The following is a 23,269-nucleotide window of genomic DNA, read 5'->3' on the forward strand; positions in this document are numbered from 1 at the left end:
GAGATTTTCTCATAGATTTGTGTCTCTCAAATCCTCACAATCTATTTGAAACCATAATCTCTGCAAAGTTTTTTGACTTTCAACGCAAAAAAGTCCCAGGCCAGTAATTCCACAATGCACCTTCAGAGCCATCCTTTGAGGGTTTGACAATGTTACTGTTATTGTATTTAAAGTCACAGCTATTTTCAGACAAATGTTTTCAGACTGAATCACCTGCAGGAAGGGAAGACTTCCCACCATGATTAGTCTCCACACTGTAATACTTACATTGTAGTGGTCATAGTGTGAGCATGATCTAGGTGGGCTCTTGGCTGGGGTGAATCTCACTGAGGAGAGAGAGGAGAAGAGAGAGGTTTTAAGGAGGCTTCTTGTGGTGATTGTACATCTGAAGCAGATGTGAGTCGATCTTGACTCGAGCGAGACTGAAGACCTTTGTCGTTACTGTAATAAACGAGGGTACTTAAAATCCTTGGCAAAGGTGGAATCAAACAGATGGCCAATTCAGTTTTGTTTCAGTCGTGGCATGAAAAGACAACAAAGGCTTTTTCGGTCACATCCGCTTTGAGATGCAGGTCTCTCACTGATGGGAGAACGGTCCACTGATAAGATACTCCGGAGCTGCCTTTCGTTCATGAAAAAAAAACAAATTCACAGAGCACGACGAGGGAATGCTGCAGTGAAATTACTTCTTCATTTTGCCCATGTATCTGCACACGAGGTCATCAGCATATGTCAAAATCATTTTCAAGACTGGCAGCCCACAGTAAGATAATGAAAGACTATTTGCTTATTTTTTTTTCTCTCTAATTGAAATCAACTCTAATTAACACATCCTATTCTTTCTTTTTATTGTCATGGCCCTTCATTATGAAGCTTTCTGCTTCTTGTTTTGGTCTCAAACGAGATTCAATTAAAAATTAATACAGCAACCACATTTTTAATTCATTGATATGCTTGACAAACAGTGCAGCAGTGAAAAACAGCAGCACTCAGACTCTGTGTTCAGTATGTGTGTAATAAGGATGATCATTTGCAAATCAATCTGAAAATATGCACCACACTTTTCAATGTTTAGAAGAATCTGTCCATCTATGTGTTTGAGTGACTGCAATATTAACAGAAATCATAAAAAAAGAACCTACATAATTAACTTAAACAAACATTTTCAGCACAAGGTGAGACAGCATGGAAAAAAATAACATAAAGATGACAATGACCAGCATTTCATGTACTTAAAGGCATCTGTTCCCACGTAACAGACACCTGTCACCACCGGTAGGTGTACAAAACAAACCCTGCGGTATGGAAACATTTGTATCTCCTGGGATGAGTACTGGCCTGTCATGTCATGCACTGTGTTGTTTTCACTCATCTATAAAAACTGAAAGACACATTTCAGTTTCAACATTAACCAGAACAGAAACTTTAACGATGCCACACCTGTGATTTATTAACAAGAAACTCAAAACTGCAAGATTCAGAGGTTTTTCTTCAGGTTATGTTCATCTGAAATCTTTTTCAATGTCACAGACCCCATTCAATCTTCAAATACTTTATCCTATTGGAAATTATGAACGTCAAAATGGCAGTCACTCGGTTCTTGAAACTCACTGATTAAGTGAAACTACATGTCAATGTTATTGTAAAGGTTTTGCTTTCGGAGAGTTGACCAACAGATAACCTCCTGAAGGCTGATATGTCACCACTGTTAGATGGATGTAAGCAAGATCCTGAATGCTTTTTTTTTGTACAAAAACTTTCAGCCTCTGTCGGATCCACATTTATGCTTTAATCAGAGTAATATAAACCCCCATTACAGAACACATATATTTTGATTCAGGATATCAACACATACATTTTCTGAAAAATCTATTGAGAAACTTTCAAATCTATAAATGTAATACCTGATAAACAACATACATTTTCACACTGATGCAGAAAAATCACAATAAAATTCAACACTGGCAAATTCTCACTGATTTGCAACAACGCCTACAAAGGTTTAAGTGCATCAGCGATATTAATCGGATTACTGTCACAGTATAAGCAGAGTGACAAAATCTCTGGCAAAAGCAATGGTGTATGGTGTTTCTTCATTATTCCACCCGAGCCTTGCCAGGATCAATCAAAATGAGAGAGTAAGAGTGTTCCAAACAATACTGAAAAATATTTATATTATGGGCTGTTTTATACATGCTGTCTTGGGATTTTGCAGGTGTATAACTGTATTAACAGCATTAGAATAATAATTTGAAAACAGGCTTTACATATAAGTATCCAGCATGGGTGGGTGTCATATCAGTAAGATACATTCTATAGCTGTTGGATAATCAAATAGCCAGTTGACAGAAAAACAATCACAACTATTATAGGGATCAATTAATCGTTTAAATCCTTTTTCAGGCATAAAAAGGACAAAATTGTCTCATTCTGGCTCATATAAGGTGATAATTTGCTGCTTGTTTTTCACTTAAGTGACAGTAAAGTGAATATTAATGGGTTTTGGATTGTTGGTTGGACAAAACAGGCAATTTAAAGGCCTCGCCGTGAGCAATCATTTGAATAAGCCAACTGTATATTTCAAAAGTTACACCTGTGTTACAGAATATTGCAGACAGTTGTGACAGCTCAGTTGTCAATAAACGGATGCTCATTAATCATAAGCTGCACACCACACATGTGAACCTGTGCCACTCCTTTAAGAACCAACAATGACTCCCCTGCTTCCTCTTCCACTTTGGAAACAGTTAGGCTCGATCAAGACGACCATCTGAAACTATTTTCCACTTGCATGTGAGACTCTTCCCCTCTGCTCCATGTCCTCCAAGGACTCTACGTTGCCAACTATTCATGCATCCTTGTCTGACTCACTCCCTGCCAGTCTGAAGCTGCTCCAAACGGAGGCGCGCCGGGGCTTGTTTCCCCTCCACCCACCACCCTCCCGAGCAGCAGCGACAACAGCAGCAACACATTTCTGACAAGAAAATTCCGATTCTACATGACCAGGATGAATATTTAAGAGTCTTGTTATTCCTTTCCTGAGAAGTTTACTTCTATTAAAAGTTAATGGACACAAACCTACAATAAATCGTACGCACACTGCAAAAGAAAGAAACAAACTTTCAGTGTAAAGAGGCCAAAGGCACAGACAATTTAAGAAAAATTAAAAAAAATAAATAAATAAACAAACTCACCATCAGATAATTGCTGTTGGACAACGGATGCAAAAAGAATGTTTGATCTTAATTACCACGTATTTAAGTGTTACAATAATTAAGGGAGGGGGGGGGGGCAGATATATAAATGACAGATGTAAAAACACCATACACGTGAAAATTGGAAAAACAAATTCAACTGTCAGTGTGACAGAAGTGGGTGAGTAATTCCGCACTTCAGTGTAAAAAAAAAAAAAGAAGAGAGGAGCGAGTCTGGTAAGTCACAGAAGAGGCTGGAAGTGTGATCAGAGTCGGTTGCAGCGCGAGTTTAAAGTGTGACTCGTGTGATAATGAGAATACATATGTCCTTACGTCGCGGCTGTGGGTTTTGTGTCCAGGTTTCAGATCATCCAAGCTCATTCAGGTGAGTTGAATCCTCCGTGGAGATGTGCGCCCCTCTGTCCCAGCTCACTGTCCAATACGGCTGACAGCGATGAGAAACGTTTTCCCTCTCTCACACGCTGCTGCCGGTCTCTGACGTAAAGAGCACCCGAGTCGCCCGGCGTAAGGAAACCAGACTGAAGGCTGACGCTGAGCGAGGAGGGAGAGGCTCCAACAGAGACATCAGCTCTCAGCCCACCGTGAGGCGTTCAGTACCTCTCCGGAAATTCGACCTCTCACGACGAACGCGTAACCATTTGGAAGTAGCCTATTGTGTATTTTTTTGTTTATTTTTTTTCATATAGCCGAGCTATATTCCATGATATTCACTGAAGTAGCCTCGTATAACTTCGCTTGAAACCTCTCGGGAAATAAAGATTTTTGCTGTGTAGTGAGTTTTACCTTTGGTCAGTAGGACATTTCGCTGTAAATTGTTATTACTGTACTATTACCCAAGTAAAACGGTGAGATGTGGGTTATTTGTTTACATCCCAGTATTTCTACTTTTGCTAACATTAAATAGGCTAAAGATTATCTCTTGGGAATAAATTATTTTTTTGGAGTAGCCTATTTGATGTGACTGTCATTTTATCTACTGACTTACTTTTTATTTGTTTTTATTTATTATTCATTTAACTTAAATATGCAATATATAATGTTTTAGTTTAAAACATTCATAAATTAAGTAGACTTATTCACATAATTTTGAGAACTAGCAGTGTTGACGTTGTCGAAGATGTAATACCACCTCGCGCCGCACAGGGGCGATAGTGTGTCCTTGTAGCACCCAGTCTGCCCAGTTAAACATAAGAAGACAGAGAAGAAGGGTTTGAATATTGGTGGGTAAACAGCTGCTGATCTTCGTTTTGTAGTAATAGCTTATAGGCAGCTGATATGTTGATATGTTAGGTTGGCTGGTTGTTGATGTGCGGTTCAGACCGGTTAAAATAAATCTTTGTTACTCACTCAATTAGCTACCAAATAGAGACACACAAGCCATCCAGAAAAAAACATTGGAAATGGCATCCAATGTCTTTACTTAAAGTGAAAGTATCAATACAGTTATGAAAAAATATTGCAAAACAAGTAAATGGGCACCATAAATATCTAGATATATAGAAGTATTAGCAGCAATATGTAGTTGTAATATTAACAATGCACCTCCATATAGGGCTGGACGATATGCACACAAATAAATATGTGTTTTTGACCAAGCACCTCGATATTGATATTGAAACAATATTGTTGGGGTGACGATTGGTGCTCTCACTAACCATTTACATGGTGAGATTTTTTTTGCTAAATAAACCTCAGAAATGTGGCTATAATGACTAATTGCGTAAAGGCATATGATAAAGCAGCTAGAGCAGTCTGGTAAGTTCAGAAAATGACCACTTTATTATAATGCAGCCTTTAAAATCAGGAAAAGCCAATGATTATGTCATATCACTGTCAGAGCTATTAAATATCTGTAATCTGTTGAATTTCCAAATTTGAGCCAACGTATACACAATCGGATGCTATTTTTCAGCACTCAGCAAAATACTGAGATTTGACTGTAGAACGGTTTGATAAACATTGTACATTAATCACATTTTAAAAACAGCTCAAAGAAAACGTGGAGCAAACTTCAGAAATTAGCCGTTCCCGCTTATCATCTGCAATATGTATATATATATATATAGTAAGTAGACTGCTGGCAACAATAAATGTTTGCTCTGAACTCTCTCCCCCCCCTCCCCTGCTTGGAAAAACCACTGACTTCTAGAGAACTAATAAATGGGCCCTCTGGGTTAAAAAACAACAACAAAACACTTCAGCCTCACAGTTATGTTCCAGACGCCTGTCATATAAACACTTGTTGTAACTGAGGTGAGTCGATTGCAGTGGTGTGCAGGAGAGTTACAAACTGTCCAATGAAGTTGAATCTCAGCATAAGCCTGACATTCAACTTTTCTTTCTTTTTCTTTCCTCTATTTTGTTTTAACCTCAAAAGCCCACTGTTACAGTCCTGGAAAAAAACTCACCGTCCAGATGTGGGTCCTTGGCCACACCACTAAGTCAACCTACTTTAACGAATGCAAACAGACAGTTCATTATTTGAATGGAAAGTATGTCTGCATTATTATTAAATGTAGATTTACAGCAGTGAAGTGGCCTGAAATTGAAGCAGCTAAAAATACAGAACATGCTTTATTAACACTGCCTGGTATTCATCCATTCCCCCCAAATTGTCCTCTGAATTGCACCTGTAATTTGCTTGGTGGTGAACAGCCACATTGAAACAGAGGAGTCAGAATATTGAATTCATTGCACAAACAGGGTCCATGCCATTGATAAGAATTGATTGAGTTGTGCTTTCAATTAAATCTTTCCATCTATGAACTTTTTAAACAAAATTATGAGTAACTTGTCCAAAGTAAATCTTTATATTGTGTTATGCATGGCTACTAGGTCTCTTTCTTCACTCTTGATCTGTTCTAAAAGGTGTCCAACACATCAGCGAGCTTATTTTTGTCAATAAGCCTCTGCCCGGGTGTAAGCAAGCCAAATTATCACGTGTGACAAATGATAAGGTCAGGTGTAATATAATATCAACACTTAATCACTGGCTGTCAGACTCCTCAGCGTTGGGCATTTGTGGCAGTATGTGAAGCGTCATGCAGGTGTTGTTTACTGTGGTTGATTAATAGTTGAATATCTAACTGACAAGCTAATGACTGATGTGTTTCTAATTGGGAATCCTTATTTACTTGAGGTATGAATCTACACCCTGCACCTTTCATTATACTTATACATACGCTACATTGGCGTGCTGTCATTTGCCAAGTCAGACTGTTGGAGTTTTGTTTGATGTTTATCAAAGTGCATGGTGTGTAGTTGTTTGTGAATATTATGGAGATAAAAATAAGTGTGAACGAGAACTGACCTTTAGTCACTGCAAACATGTTTTGAGACTGTCCTCTGATAAAAAAATAACAACTTTATAGGTTGTTCATGCAAAGAGATTACGTAGTAATGCGTAATTGTGACAGCAACCTACACTGGTTATAGTAATTATGAATGGATGAAAAGGAAGTAAGATAATGTTGTTATAGAGGTGATACATCTCCATAAGGAGGAGGAGGTCAGGGTGTGTGGATGGGTTGATTTAACAAGGGAGGCCACTGTTCATTCCCAGTTTCAAACCAATAGTCCGTGTTACATTAGTAACCTTAATGTCAACCTCATTATTGTAACAATAACAACAAAGGTCTTCTATTTTAACCTGAACTCTGATCTCTACTTAAACCTAACCAAGTTGTTTTTTAGCAAGGGACAAATGACCAATTTGTTTACTCAGGTTGGAGGACCTGAGCGAGTTTTGTTGAGTGAGCCATCACTACATTGTGGAACAAATCTCCACTCCTCAAATGATTAACCAGTTGCTTTAGGGTCAGACCGGATTTTCCAAGATATCCATCCATTCAATTAATACATAGAAGAGTGACTTGGAAGCAAGGACACTCATGTCAGCACCTTTCACATTCGCATAGAGTTTTCAATTCATCTAACTTGTATGCGTTTGGACTGTGAGAGGAGGAGTCCAGGAGAATAGATGAAATGTCCACAAAGGATGCAGCTGGCCAACATATTAGAGCTATTGGCTTCTTGCTGGGCAGCAACCGCACTAACCCACAAAGCCACAATACTACTCGGGGACGAATTGTGTCCCGGCTGAGGTTTTGTTAAGATTAAGAACAGTTATTGTTGTGGTTAGCGTAAGCCTTTGGGGATTTAATGTGGCGTAATGCCCTCATAAGTATAGTAGTACACGTTTGTGTGTGTGTGTGTGTGTGTGTGTGTGTGTGTGTGTGTGTGTGTGTGTGTGTGTGTGTGTGTGTGTGTGTGTGTGTGTGCACCAGTGAGTTAGTGCCTGCAGTCACTATCAAAGTTTATGACGTAGAAAGGATGCGTCATTGTCTGCTTGCATAAATTTGGCTTTGCGAAGGGGTGGAGATTCATTTGAAAATGGCTTTTCTTGATCTGCGTCATGACGGAGACACATCACTTCACCTTTACAGCCCACTTAATTTTATGGAGATAGATTCGGATCAGTATTTTTTCAGCAGCCTGGCATCGCTTTGTCAATGAACATTGCAATGAGTGTTGGAGGCTGGCAGCATATGGTTTCACACACGTCCAAAATCCCCTCACAGGAGCAGCAAATAAGAAAACAGACACACAAAAAAAACACTCTTCTGTGTTTTCTTTTTGCTTCTGGCACATTTATCTTTTCTTACTTCTTACCAAGTACAATTACAAGACGTCACAGTCAGCTGCTCTCTTCCACAGGAGGGGACATGTCTCACAATGCTGCACTTAACATAGAAGCCAGATGAAAATGATGACAGATTTAAACAGTTTTTAATACTTCAGTCAGTTAGTCACACTTACAGTCAACACTACTCAACATACTTTGGATTGTAGAAAAACACACGCTGCCGAAGGTAACCATTAGAAGTATGAGATTGACAGGCTACGATGCGGCACCTAAGCTTAGGATAAATTGTGAGGTGCAGTGATCAGACATGTGAAAGAGAGCATGAGCACATTGCAGCAGCAGCAGCCTCTCCTAAGGTACGCATTCAAAATGAAGAGATGACATCATGCCAACCGGTGTGCAAGAATGACATCATCCTCTTTGTGTGGGATTCTCAAACACAAAAATAGATAATTAAGTACCTAAAATTTTTAGAATGACCAATGACTGAGTTCGGTGCTTGTTCAATGACCTCAGCAGTTTTTTTTCCTAATAAATATGTGAAATCCCATAATTGTTGCCACCAATTGTTGCTTTGAAAAGTGGAATATGTGCCACAGAAATCAAGTGCAGAAGTATAAAGAAACATAAACTGAAAATATTCAAGTGGAGTACTTCAATTTTCTGCTTAAGTGCAGTACACAACAAATATATTTAGTTACATGACACTGTGGGACATCATAATAATAAGTTCACTGCTTATTATGCAAGAATCGGGTTTCACTGCATCCTTCGGTAATCAAAGACATTTAATCTGCACGTGAGACAGGATGCTGGGAGGGAAATCACACAGCAGCAGGATCATGCGTGCATTTAAAATGAGGAGATGACATCACCCTAACCAGTGTTGTAGCATGACATCATCCTCTTGGTATGTAATCCCCCTGAGGATTTTTTTTTCCCCCCCTCATGTGTTTAATTATTCATTAGCGGCTTCCCTGTTTGAGCCACAGTCCTATGCTGCAGGGCTGTTTGTTAGAAAGAGTCAACTCACAGTATTGATCCAGTGTAAAACTCTGGACTCATCTACTGCATATTGGAGGTCAGCTGTTAAATCATTACATGGATACTGATGACATAATGATACTGAGCTGATGTCCCACAGTGTCATGTAACTAAATATATTTGTTGTGTACCGCACTTAAGCAGAAAATTGAAGTACTCCACTTGAATATTTTCTTTCTGTCACCTTAATGCGTTTTTCTGTGACAGAGAGGAAATAAGACAGGAAATTCAGACAGATAAAAGGTCACTGTTAGAGGCCGTGTTCCCCAGGAATTACCTCATTAGTCACACATTGGTTTTAATTATTCTCTTAAAAGGGGATTCCAGAGATTTCCCTGAAGTTGGAGGGCAGGTGAGAATTACATTTGTGTTAAAGAAGCAGCAGAGGCCAAGATATCTGATTCAGTGAGTGTACTTAAATCTCCAAAAATACTATATCCGACACTTCCTAAAATGCAAATCAGTGGTGTCTGTCAGTAGATGCACAAACGCCACACCAACAGTTGGTAATGCAGGCTTTCTGTTATAAATTTTCTTGTTGCCATTAATCGTCCAAAATAATTTTAGACTTGAGAAATCTCAGATCGACTGAAGACAATACACTTCTTTTCACAGGGAAAGTAGCACTTCTGAAGACAAGTGAACTGATTATTGTGTGTAAAATTGAAGTACCTCTATAAGGCGTCTTCTAGACCCCCCCCCCCCAAAAGCCCCCCCCAAAACAACAAAAAAACAACAACAACAACCCCTTCCAGGTTAGTGTCAATAAGGATTTTTTTTTTAGAAACTACGTCACCATGATTTACCACCTAAAATAACAAATATAATATGCATTATGTATAAATAAATCACTACAAGCTGCTCCTACTGAGACTCTTTCATTGATCTGGGCCAGGGAGAAGTCAGTAAACACCTAAAAGACGTCCACTGGCCTGGACATGTCTAAAAAAAAAAAAAGTGGGTTGTCCTCCTAGAGTTCATTTTCCTCTGGGAGATCTCCTTGGAAGAGGCCATTGACAGGAAAAGGCCAAAGTATGCAGAGCAACATTGAACTTGCTAGTTTAACCCTCTAATAGGCCTGGAAGCAAAAGTAAAAGTGAATGAAGCACTTTGTACTTTCATTTCACTCTTTGTGTCGTTGTTTATCGATTTTAAAATAACTGTTGTGTTTGTGGCGATTCCCGTTCATAGTTTGAATATTTATTCTATTAAGCTCTGGGTCTTCATGTTTGTGGAAGGACCTTGGACCTTATTTCTATTGGCATTTTGCCCAGAATATTCTTGTTCCTGAGAAGTGCAGTCACACAGAGAGAAGCCTGTTGACTAGAAGAATCACTAACACCTCTGCCTGCTGGCAAAAGCTTTCTTGTGTAACCCATACTACATTTTTATTTGAAAAGACATAATTGCTGGGTACGAGCTTTAGTATGAACACACATGCTTGTTTACCTCATGAATTAACCTTCATCAAAAGATGAGCAAAAGTGTGACAAAGTTTGAGTTTGATGGCTTTTCCAGAGCACAGCTGTATCACATGTCTCTTTTTAGGCTGTGCCAGCTCAAATACAAGCTGACACCGCTTTTGTTACGAGTTCTGGTTAATGCAGCCAATATCTGAAATATAAAACAGACCAATAGTTTGGAGCCATCAGCCAGAAAACAATAAAACTTGCTGATCTTTGCAACTGTGAATTTACGGGAGGTGATTAAATCTCTAAACCTGACGGTCGCATAAGAAATGAGCATAAACAAAGTAATTATGTGACCAAAGGGTAAACTGGGTACAGACCGGCCTACTGCTCATGTGACTAAGTTTGCTGAAAGGTTAGATTTAGGTATTTGACGGGTTTCCGAATACGTTTTGAAGATTATTTTTGTTCGCAGCCATTTTCTGCTGTGCAAGATTTGAAAATACGTCTCGGTGCCAGCATCCAGTGGCCACTCCTTCTAACGCGTCCTCATACCGAAGCGACTGAATACTTCTGTCACTTCGAATGCTCCCAAAACGATGTATATGACTGTCTTCAGCATGGGGATTAATAAAGTAACTACCTACCTACCTACCTACCTTTATAGACTTAAACATCCTCATACTTAAACGACAGGAAGAGTCAATCGCCAAAGTCAGTACCAGTGGAGAGGACCGATGACAGGCAGACCTCACTATATATTAGTTATGTAGATTGCATTATATATGTGACGCCAGTTAAAGAGAAATATAAATAGAAGACAATTTACTTGCGTGCGTATGTTCAAAAAAAGTTAATACTGACTCTTTTTTTTTTACATGTGACACAACAGTGCCCTCCTGGGTTTCATCCATCCAACCACCCCCAGTCTGTCTCCTCCACATAGACTGTCTCACTCTTTATAATGCATCACCTGAATTCTTCCTTTGCTCCTTTCATATTTACTACAGTCACTATGGTGAAAATGAATTAAAATTTGTATTAGGCTGCCTAGACAGACGATATGAGTGGCAATGTCTTGGCGTAGGACGGTCTGGCTCTGGCTTCACAAGGGGGTGTTAGCCTGCCATGAAACATTAAGTTCATGGTTTGCGTTTTCACTTTATCGTATAAAGCTTTATTTCATGTGATGTGAATGTGGTTGTTTGTATTCTGCCAAACCACCACATCTCTCCACTCTACTGTTTCACTGTCAGGTTTATGTTTCTGCTCTGATGGAAAAACCTTTTTTATTTGGACCTCTTTTCTGCACTTTGCATATTTTCACAAGGCAGAATTGTGTTTTTCCAGTGTTCAGTGGCTGTTTATTAAATGAACAGAAAGGCTCTTCTGTTGCAGAGCTTCACATGAGACACAACACCTGCCAGACATCCAGCCCTGCGAGAGAAGAGACAAGCAGAGAAAATGTCAAGAGAAGCGGAGGGAAAGTATGAGACCGAGTCGAGCAGCTCAGTCAGTCGATGTAGCACAAAACACCACATGGCAAAATAGCAATTGACCTGGACGCCGGTATACGAGGCCGAGTTTAGAAATGTCTTCTTTTCTTTGAATTAATTTGCAATCAGTGACAAACCCTTTAAAATCTTCCCCCCCCTGGTCCATGCACAATATTCTTTGACCAAAAGATTGCTCAGTTACTAAGTAATAAGTAAGCTTATACAAGAATGAATCAACAACACTTCTGTTAAATGAAAAATGATTTATCAGAAACAAAGCTGCTGCTTTTTTTGTTGAATATCTTTGTAAATTGTTGAATTTTTAGGCTGTTGATTGGACAATATTAGCAATTTAAAGATATCACCTTTAGCTCAAGGACCTTACCATGGCCATATGTTACTACTATCTTTCATTTTATCCATTAAATCATACTTTAGTTCATTGAACATAAAACAGTCAAGAGAGTAATTATTATTGATCGTCATCATTAGTTGTAGCCCCACTTCATCATTTTCTTTCTTGAGTCCTGTTCTTGTTGTTTTTTTGAATAGAGAATGTGTGTCGCAACACAATTGGATTTAAATAAGATTATGTGCTTATTACATAATGAACCCAACCAGTCCAACCAGTGCATGTGGGATGTGTGTGAGAAAGAGAGGGCAAAAACAGCCTGGGGAGCCCTCTAGTCTCGAAGGAGTTAACGAGACGGCCGCAGCTAATATATTTAATGGGTCTTGTTACCGACCAAACTCATCGATTGGCACAATCGCCGGCCTGGACAGCACAAAGAGCTGTGTTGTTGGGGTTTGTGGTTGCATAATGTCAAAAACCACACATCAGTACCAGATGTGAGTGGAGCACAACTGGCTGTAACACCAGCAGGGCTTACAGAGTGGAGGGGCTTAGCATCAGAGACCAAAGCAAAGAGCCTGAGGGGGTGAGATGAGTATTTCTTATTCATCCTGTGGTCAGTCCTTTCTTTTTTTCTCCCTCCCTCAATCCTCACTCTGTTTTACACGCTCTCTGACATAAACGGCACACAGCAGTTGGCACGACGATGTGCTTACATGACAACATCGTATCAACTCTCATCTTGTTTTTTCACGCTGCAACGACCGCGTCATCGGAGCCTGATAGTCACTCATAAAACCACAATCACAGCCTCTCAATGGGGTGCAGTCTCCACCTTGTTTGTGCACACACACACACACACACACACACACACACACACACTGCTCTGTCACTCCTTCCACGCCAAGTAGATTGTGCTCAGACACTCACACAGCTTCCCCCTCTCTCTCTTTCTCCTCTGAGAGACAAGTCGGATTATAAAGGAGTAGCTCTCCTTTTCCATCTTCCCAGGCAGAAAATTAACATGGAAAGAATTTCACAGAAAGGGTGAAAGAGGGAAATGCTTAGGTGTCCCAATGCCAAGCTTGTGCGTCATCCGATTTTATTAACTTAAACCTAGTAAGCTGTCCCCTCCCTGCCCGCACAATAAAACAAACAAAAATAACACAAGGGAGCAGAGTAGGAGACCGTCATCTGATAAAAGAGCAAACTTGTGTTTTGTGCTTTTCCCGCCGTGATAGAAGTTTGTGACTGATTCTGAAAGCAGTCACACTCTGATCCAGCTGCTTTGATGAACCAAAGTCTCTTAAAGAACCAAGTTTGGGATCCACAAAATCCTGAATTCCAATAATCTTTCTTGATTGTTGACATGATTTGATGTCATTTGATATCTTTACAATGTTTACAAAAATTCCCAAAGAGAACATTTAAATTTGGAATTGATTAATTTATCTACAAACGTTTCACCGAATGAAACAGAAAAAGATTCTTCTATCCCCCAGTGCTGGATGCAGCTTACCGAGCAGACCAGCAAAAGAGATGCTATTAAAGTTATCCAGGCTGTTCTGTACATCTGTAAACATGTGACTGGATATTACCAGTCAGCAAAAGTAGAAGCGAAGCAACTGATGGATGTTGATTGTGAAGCATGAATGAAGAACCTCGTGCCAATCAACTCATGCAAAGACAACTTTAATGCTCAACTAAAGCAAAGTTACATTTATGTGGTTATCAAATCAATTTCATTTCCATAAAAAAGTTATTTGCTTCTGTAAATTATACCCATCAGTATTGTTTTAAAAAAAAAAAAAATGTTTTATGTAATTTCATGTGTGTTCACGCCGCCCATCAAAACTGCCACCTTAGACTGGATATAATTCAGGGCCAAAGACAATAACAAACATGGTCTGATCCTATTGCTCTCCGAGGACCACAACTTGTAGGACCATTACCATAAAACCATCAGTGTCTGAGCGATAAATAGTTTTAAGATTGTTATTGACAGTCAGAAAACTGAAAGGTCACAGACATGCTGGAGTTGGGTTTCAAAGCAATACAAGAGCACCAGTTTTACACAATGCCCTCGACTTCCCAAACACCCACTTCAGCACACTAAAGCAGCCTGCAGCAGGCAATAACATCTAGGTGTCTCTCTCTGAGTCATACCTTAATGTCTCACTGCATCCCCTCAGCAGTGGAGAGCTTCAGTTTGACACCTTGAGCCATTCAAATGCTCGTGTTTTTGTTTTTTTAGAATTGAAAGCTTTGAGGTCATAAAGCCTGTCAGGGAAGTGCCGTTTGAGTACACTAATGCAAGGTGTCTGAAGGTGTTGTTTATTTTTTTTTTGTGAATGAAAATGCTCCCATCTGCTCACTAAGAATCAAACTCCCCTGGCTGGGGTTTTTCAGAGAAAACATGGTGTGTAAACATTAAACTGTCTATTTGCAGCCTGAAGCCATACTTTGTTTTTTTTTCATTCAGTTTGAGTATTATTTTCTTTCCAATAAAGCCTGGCATTAGGGATAGGCTCCTCCCCTGCTCGTCCAAATATGGTCACTTCTGGCTCCAAACCGCTCCGAGCCAGCAAGATGGTGATGGCTGAAAAGTCAATATTTTGCAACAATATTGTAGGAGTGGCCACTAGTGCTTGAACAAATATTTAAACAATTTGATTTTTGCAAAGAAAATTCGGCAGTAATATGGATGTAATGATTAAATGGGTAATGGAAAATAAGAGCTCACACCTGGAACAATCTGGTAAGTTCAGAAAATTACATTTACTGTAATGCAGCCTTTAAAACCAGCAGAATACACAAACAAAAACAAATCATGATGTTACCATTTCCAAACGCCAAGAGAATATCTAGTCTCACATCATAATAATGATACGATATAAATATATTGCACATCCCTGTTGTGCACATGTCTGAAAATGCATGTGCACAGTGCATTTGTGTTTTTTTTATGTTCCCAAATAAAACATTAGAGGAAAGAAAAAAAACTAAATACATAACAAAAAAAACAACCTAAATAGGAGGTGAGGGAGAACTAGTGTGGGAGGAACTGTAACTGTGTGAGAGTGCTTTCATATGGAGGATAAGTAAAGAGGTACACAATAAAGAGGACGGCGGTAATGACAGGAAATGGAAAAAGTGGAGAGGAAGCAACGAATTAACTAAAATGGAGAATCTCATTTCATTGGAAATTCCTATTTATAATGACTGTAAATTGGGTCTTGTCTTCTGTCCTCGAATATTTCCACTACTATAGAGCTAAAAGCATTATTATTTTCATTATAATTGATATACACACAAATACCAAAAAAACAAGTGAGGTAAAGTACTTTGTTGACAGACGTACAGCCACAGAACATTTGATCACACAGTGCTGGTGGATGGTGGAAAAATCAAGCTGGTAGTTTACCAGAGGAAAACTGACCAGCAGACAGGCGAAGGGATGAAATGGATATACTGCTCAATAACACAAAACACCCCTGAACTCATGTTTGGCCTGTGAAAAGCCGTGTGCTTTATGATGTAATACAGTAAAGTTATAAAAGTATCTGTAGTCTCTGAAATTTGAAACCCAGGGTCACTGAGATCGGGTGAAATCAGTTTTTTGGGGTAAAGTGCAGTTATTCTTGGCACATGTGGAGTAAACAAGAAACTTTTAACTGTTTGAATGTCTGTGCTCTTGCGTGTTAGCCCAGTGCCTTGAGCTGCTTTAAATAGCAATAAGCAGATATTAAAAATGTACGGCTGGAGATAGTTATATAACCACCTCATCGTATTGCTTTGGTGTAAACTGGCAGATTTCTGAATGTCACAGACTGCGTAAGTGCGAGTAGTTGCAAGTTTCATATCTTTTTGTCAGGAATCTTTGGTCTGAACTGGCCTCAAGTCACACTAAAAAATGTCTTAAGTCTCTGACTTGTTAAAATATTTTGGTTTATTTATAAAGTTTAATGTTTGGTTGTGTTCCTGCAAAGCTTCAAAATTATTGTTTAAACTGAGCACCTTTTTAGGGAAATTCATCTGGAAATCAAACGTTTTTCCGGTCAGCAAAACAACATTACCTAATTGATTGTTTCCACAAAATTATGAAATATAGAAATAAAATACTCAGGCATGCAATTGATTATTATTAAATAAATAATACTATTAGATACTCATGCATTGTTATTATTATGTTAAAATGGAATCTTTTATTCATTCACTTAGTTGGCCGTCAAGTTATCATGTTTTAAGGACCATTGTGAAGGTATGGGAAATACACTTTTCTGCTTTCTTTCAGAGAGTTGGATGAGAATTTCGAAGCCACTCAAGTAAACACAGTAAATATGAAGCTTTCTCCTGCAGCCAGCTAACTGAGCAGAGCATATGCCTAAAAGCACTGGAAAAGAACTGGCCTAACCATCTGCTGGCAGTAGCTTCATATTTAACATACAGACAGTAATATACATATCATACATACTGACATCAATCTTCTGTTGTTACTCTCTGCAAGAAAGCAAATATGTGTATCCCCAAAACGCCCCTTACGGTGCCAAGACCCTGACATTTTTCCCAAAATACAAGGAACAAGTCCCTTTTTCATCCTGAACATGAAGATAAAGGCTGAACAATATTTACACTTTAAGCCTCTGGGCAAACTCGGCTCTTTAGCGCCAACTGAGCAACAGCCCCCTTCATCACTATGGAGATGCCTGTGACCAAAACCTCACCTTGAGCGCCCCCTAATTCAAATAGAGAAATTGGTCTAATTGGCAGCAAAATGCACTCTGCAGAATTACCCTGGCTGTTAGCTGTGATGCAGAGTGAAAAACAGGCGTCTCCTCCTGAACATCAGGCACTGGACTGTCGATCGAAGTCAAGCTGGGCGAGTTTTGCCTCAGGCTCGTATGAAATGTGTCTGTGGCAAAGGGACCTGATCACAGCTTGCCTTGACTTTCCGCTGCCTTTTGCTCCAGTAAGAACATGAGGGCTGTTTGACTGCTGGGAAAAAAATTTGCTCTTTTGAAGTAGCTAATGCTTTGAACTGAAATATATTTGAGCCAAATTAACTTTAAGAGGTTTTTTTTTTATTTTTTTTAAATCCCAGATTTAAAATAAATTTTTTTTAAAAAAAGAGTCTAAATCCACAGTAGTGGGTAGTGTCCTGCAGTGTATTGGGGAAAAATTATGCAAAATTTTATAGTGGGCTGAATTTCTCTGATATCAAGTGTGGGACAAGAAATTTAAGGTAATTTGGGTCAGGATTAGATTCTGTTTTAACGGAGCGAACTCCATTTCATGAGACGTTAAAGGAGCTGTATTTGAGTGAAAGGAGAGTAACAATATCAACATGTCTGTGTGTTTAGCAGAGGACATTTTGGAGAAATATGGTTATTTGCTTTATTAAGAAGAATATCTGTGATAAATATGAGCAACAATAGACATCCTTTAGCTTAGTTTCGTTCTGTACAAAAGTAGCAGAGGTTTTTTGCTAAAGACCATGTTACAGTACAGTTTGTCAACACTACTACAGGAAGTCATTGCCAAGAAACAGCCCACCGCTCATAAAGACGGGTGGAATCAGGATTACTTTTATAAATTTAAGAAACAGAATAAAACGTGTCCATTTCAGGGCTTTAGAGATATTGGTTGATATTTTTTGTAACTTTGGAGAGAGGATGTTTAGCCTGGCGTCATGCTAAACCAGACTAAAAACAGGATTTAAGCTGTGGCGCGATGAAAGATCTTTTCATCTCTTGAAAAGAAACTGATTCAGCAAATTTCCCAAAACATCAAACAATTTGTTTACTTATAGATGTTTATTGCTTTCCAAGTTAAAACGTGCGCAAACAAGAGATCCAAGAAATAAGCATTTCCCCTGACCTCATGTCCCCCTCACACTTGATCTCTGGCTAAGAAAAGATACAGCAGTGTTGGGATATTTTTCGTCTGTCAATTCATCCCCCTAAAATTTGAAAAGTTGGAGGGACAAATGTAGAGAGAGAAAGCAGCAGAGACATCACATTTTATCATGCCAAAGAGTTTGTGCTAAATAATCAATTCAAGTTGGCAGAAAGAAAAAAGATATACTGTAGAAAGACTGAGTGACTGGCAGGAGAAAGGGCTGTTTCATCATAACAAAAGAAATAGAGATTCTCTAAAGAGAAACGTGAGGTCGATCCTTCAGTACTGGCCACTTGTTTCTCTCAAGAACAACTCCAGTGACTCAGTCTCAAAACAACATTTTAATTGTCAGTTAAAGGTGTAAGTAAGTGTGGGCACTTAGGCTGTGTCATTCATCTCTCAGCTTCTTTTCCAATGTAAAATTGTAAATTACTCACCAGCTGCTCCACTCCAGCAGTTCTCCGGAAGTGTAATGTGAAAAGTGAAGTTTGCCTTCCGTCTCATATCTCGAACATTTGTAGTAGCCGACTGTTAAGAGACATTTCGAAGCCCCACAGACGGAGCGCTTTATGTGGGGCCGTGTGTCTCTGGGCATGGGGGGGCTATTTCTGACACGGTGTCAGAATACACACCAATCACTCACCACCACACACAAACGAGGGTGTTACATCTGTGTGTTTGAACCGCTTTGCGTATCTGCAAGGGTGTTTGCATTGCAAGTGTAGAATACATGGGGATCAGATCTTCTGGATAAGAGCCATCTGTATTTTTGGACTAGATGTGCACGTTTGCACGAAAGGATTTCACAGAGACTTGGAGAAACAGGAGCTGAGTCAGCCCACCTTCTGTCAGTACTCACTTCTAATTTTCCGCTCTGGCTGAGGTGCAAAGGTTTGTTTCTGTGCATGTGTGTGTTCACTGTATGCTACGAGTGATATTTGATCCCGAAAGTCCCCGGACACTCTCCAGCCAAGAGCTGAGTGACAAGCCCACCTTCTGTCAGTGGTCACGCTCTCTGGACAAGAGCTGCCTCAGGATAGCAAGGATACAGCATTTATGTCATTACACCCCAACGCTGACCCACTCTGATGCAGACCAGGCCAAACAAACTCTAGGATGCAACCCTGCTTTATTTATCAGTGGGATGGGAACAAACCTCTAGCAAGATACTATTGCTAGTTCAAAAATGCATCCTGTTTGTTTAGAATGGAGTTTCCGCTGCAGGAGTAATACAGACACAAAACTCAGAGCTGCGCAAAAAACAATCATCTTTTATCAGTAATGGACGGCGTTACCATCCTGTTCTGAAGTTCCATGGTTGTTAGGCCCTCAAACTTTAGGCTAAAAAAAAAAAAAAAAAAAAGCTGCAATAGTGTTTATAGTCCTTTCAAATAGGCACAGTCCTCGGGCTAATTTTGAAACTAATGGAGCAGCCTTTAACCAATCAGGATTGACTAGTGTGTGATGTATGTTCTGTGTCGCAACGCACAAATCTGTAAACAACAGCGATCCTCCCCAAAATTGGAGCACAGCGCAACGCCATGTCTGTAATTGACCACTGCAGACTTTGAAGCATCAATTCCTCAATATATTTTTTTTAGCATTGCCACAACTAGCTCTACCACTGCCGCCATTGTTGGAACAACATTTAAAAACAGAGGATTGACTTCACCATCATTGCACTTAGCCGCCCCCGAGCGGCTGCGCAAACCTTCATGCGAACAGGTTTTGCAGGTTTTTATTGCAGCAAAGGCTGAAGCTGTGAGCATTAGGCAGGCAGAGCTATTCACCTTCGACTGCCTGCTCAGCATCAAATGACAAAAAGAATTTGAATACTGGACACCTGTTTGCCAACATCCACAACAAATGTGTAAGGTGTCTGTGTTACCGCTTTTTGCACCACCCTCAAGTGGCCAAAAAATAGTTTATGCATTATTAAATGTGCAAAGGAGTCGATGAATCAAAACTCAAGGTTAACCACCCATCAGCCCATCAGGGAAGTCCTCAACTGTTGCTGCACCTGCTACAAAAACCAATAATCTTTCTGACCCCAAAGAGGACGTGGGAAAGCACAGCTCCAGAAGCATATGGCAACAAACCCCAACAACAGGCGTACTATTTTAAAGCAGCTTTTAAATGCCTGTAAAAGTTATTATAGTTCCATTATTGTTTTCCATCACAGCTGCTGTTGCATTTAACCCATGCTTATGAAGTGGCAGAGCCAAAGAGTGGGCGGCTATTTTTAAACTGCCAGTAAGATACCACAACTCTGCTGACCACAGAAGAGTCAGGAAGTCAACCTCACAGACACCTGAAGTGGTTTGAAAACACCACACAGCCTTAAGTCTTCACTGCTGACTTGGCTACATTTTTATCACCAGTATTTAGGTTTTATGAATTAATAAATGCTTATATCTGCACTAAAAACTACTTTATAGTGTGCTGTGAAATATTTATCTACATAATGGACTTGTTATGAATGCTAAATACAATACTGTATTGTACTGTACTATATTCTCATATTTATCCAGTTTTAGCTTCTCTTCACTGGCTTCCTGTTAAATCAAGAATAGAATTTAAAATTCTCTCGATGACTTACAAAGCTCTACTTGACCAGGCTCCATCATATCTTAAGAGATCTTATAGAACCATATAATCCTAGCAGAGCACTTCGCTCTCAGTACGCTGGTCTGCTTGTGGTTCCTAGAGTTTACAGAAGTAGAATGGGAGGCAGAGCCTTCAGTTTTCAGGCTCCTCTCCTGTGGAACCAACTCCCAGTTTGTGTTCGAGAGGCAGAAACCCTCTCTAGCTTTAAGATTAGACTCAAAATGTTCCTTTTTGATAAAGCCTATAGTTAGGGCTGGCTCAGGTAGACCTGAACCAACCCTTAGTTATGCTGTTATAGGCCGAGGCTGCTGGGGGACCTCGTTACATGCTGAGCTTCTTTTCTTTCCTCCTACTCTTTAACTGACTCATACCTCACCATCTTTTTCTCTCTCATAGCTTTTTCTTATTGTCTGTTGTCTCCATTCAGTTCCTTTGCTCGCATAGTTTCTGTTCTTTCTTTTGCAGAGCTGCATGTCTCTGCTCTGCGCTTGTCGTCTCCACCAACAGTTCTTCTCTTGTATCTCTATGCTGTCCTTTTCTCTCTCTGCTCTCCTCTCACCCTAACCAGTCGAGGCAGATGGCCGTCCACCTCTGAGCCTGGTTCTGTCGGAGGTTTCTTCCTGTTAAGAGGGAGTTTTTCCTTCCCTCTGTTGGAGGTTTTTCTCTCTTAAAGAGGAGTTTTTTCCCTCTTAGCTTATGTGGGAATTGTTGAATTGTTGGGTTTCTCTGCATAATATTGTAAAGTCTTGCTGTAAGGACTTTAATGTGTTAAGTGCCATGAAATAACCTGTGTTGTGATTTGGTGCTATATACTGTAGATAAAATGGAATTGAATTGAATTGAATATTATGCTCAGTAAGCATCATGCAGCTGCTGTCATACATAAAGATAATGTTTCTTATCTAAGCAGAAATGCCAAAAGCAGCACTGAAACAAGTCTGGTCTGTTTTTCCTTCCTGTGTGAAATCTCAACACACAAGCAGAAATATTTCTGTCTCAGCATGCAAACTACACATTCCTATTAATGCACGTACACACACCCGCACACACCAAAACAGAACTACCCTTTATTCTTATTGCGTCAGACAGAACTTGTTTGTTTCTGTCATGTCATTGCATGTAGTGAGGAAAGATTAGGTCAGAGTTTATGACAAAATTTGAGGGAGCATTAATAAAATAATCCCAATGAAACCGTTCAAATCCAGAAGTTTGACAGAGACATAAATTGCAGCTCTTTAATATGTGATGCCCAGAAGCAAACCAGCTCCTTCTATGTTCCATTTTGATGGTCAGAAAGCCACCTGACTATATTAGAAACCCACTAACGAGGAACCTTGTGAATAAAATGAGTGCATTTGTGTTGACATTTCAGTAACGGCTGCATTTTATTCACTGGACTGTGCTATATTTAGTGATTCTCTGCAGGAAGTGCTGGTCATAGTGTACAATGTCACTGACGTCACCAAGGTCAATGAGCCCTTAAAACACGCTTGTTATGAACTCAAGTTGCCTCCTGATAACATGATAATTATGCTGCTTTTCTCACGGTGTTGTTGGCTGGGATTTTAAACCTCAAGATCAAAAATATACGCCAGGTTTTCAGGCACTCTAGTGGAATTGCAATTTTACCCAGTCTGTCCACCACTCTGGTCTGGCTTTGGTGATCCCTTTACTTTTCCTCTTACACCAACATGATGTGGCTATTTTTGCTTTATAGTTAAATATCTTGGCAACTATGGCATTGATTACCATGAAATGTGGTCCTGACTAGGAGCCAGCACCTAGTGGCCCGCAGTGGAATTGCACTTTAAGGCACTTGGGCTTCACTCATCAAACCCAAACCCAATGTTCAGACCTGTTTCACTGATTGACATTTTGATGACTTTACGGATCCTTTAACTTTTCATAATCAGGACAACATTTTATTCCCACCACACTTTTCAACCAAATATGTGCAAAACTAATGACATTCCCATTAGCCTAAGCCCACTCTGTTCGGTACTAATTTTAAATGTTAGCATGCTAAGACATAAACCTAAGATGGTGAACATAAGCTGGTTAACGTTTCTGTCCGCTGAACATCAACGTGCTACTATTGTCATTGGGAGCACGTTGGCAGACTGATGAGAGAAATTAGATCAAAGCACCATTGTCCCAAAGTAATCCTGCATGTCTGCTGGTCAAGTGAGGCTTTTTGAGGTGGACAGTAAACATTATAAACAAAAATATTAGTGTTCTAGTGTTCCCTTTCTATGCTTATTTTAAAATGAAACATCATTCAAAATAACAATATTATGCATTTTGTTTTGTCAAACTAATGCGTTACTTTTTTGTGTTGTGAATCTATATCCACCAATTATTCTTAATGAACCAAAAGATCGGCAGCACGATGTCTGCATGAAAACACTTTTCAGAGAAATGAACCATCCAATCGAAGTACCTTGTGTTTCTTTTAATGACCGTACACTGCAGGAACCATGTGAAAACATGCTTTTTGAAGTTCCTAATGAGTTCCCAGACTGGAGGAGAAGCATCTCTGGGGACATGAACAGTTCCCAGCCAGTCAGCTGACTTAAAGATAACAATAATACATTTTATGTTTG

At 39.6% G+C, this 23,269-nt stretch overlaps 1 protein-coding gene across 2 annotated transcripts in view; it reads right to left on the bottom strand.

Moving 5' to 3' along the window:
• lepr (leptin receptor) overlaps nucleotides 1-18,626 on the bottom strand; it is a 36,948-nt gene extending 18,322 nt beyond the window's left edge. The window contains exons 1-2 of one of the 2 annotated variants that reach the window (XM_069725347.1): nucleotides 18,497-18,626; nucleotides 268-326 (exon numbers count right to left, since the gene is read on the bottom strand). In XM_069725347.1, the coding sequence (XP_069581448.1) occupies nucleotides 268-281 (14 nt within the window). In that variant the 5' untranslated portion in view covers nucleotides 282-326; nucleotides 18,497-18,626. Of the gene's footprint in view, nucleotides 1-267; nucleotides 327-3,527; nucleotides 3,680-18,496 lie in introns of those variants that run through there. The other variant, XM_069725346.1, reaches the window with a different exon arrangement.
• Between the last annotated feature and the right edge of the window lie 4,643 nt (nucleotides 18,627-23,269).

Source organism: Brachyistius frenatus, unplaced genomic scaffold, assembly GCF_029030835.1.
Source record: "Brachyistius frenatus isolate BFR_SWC_R1_liver_20210118 unplaced genomic scaffold, ASM2903083v1 Contig_419, whole genome shotgun sequence".
In the NCBI taxonomy this organism is placed as follows: Eukaryota; Metazoa; Chordata; class Actinopteri; family Embiotocidae; genus Brachyistius; species Brachyistius frenatus.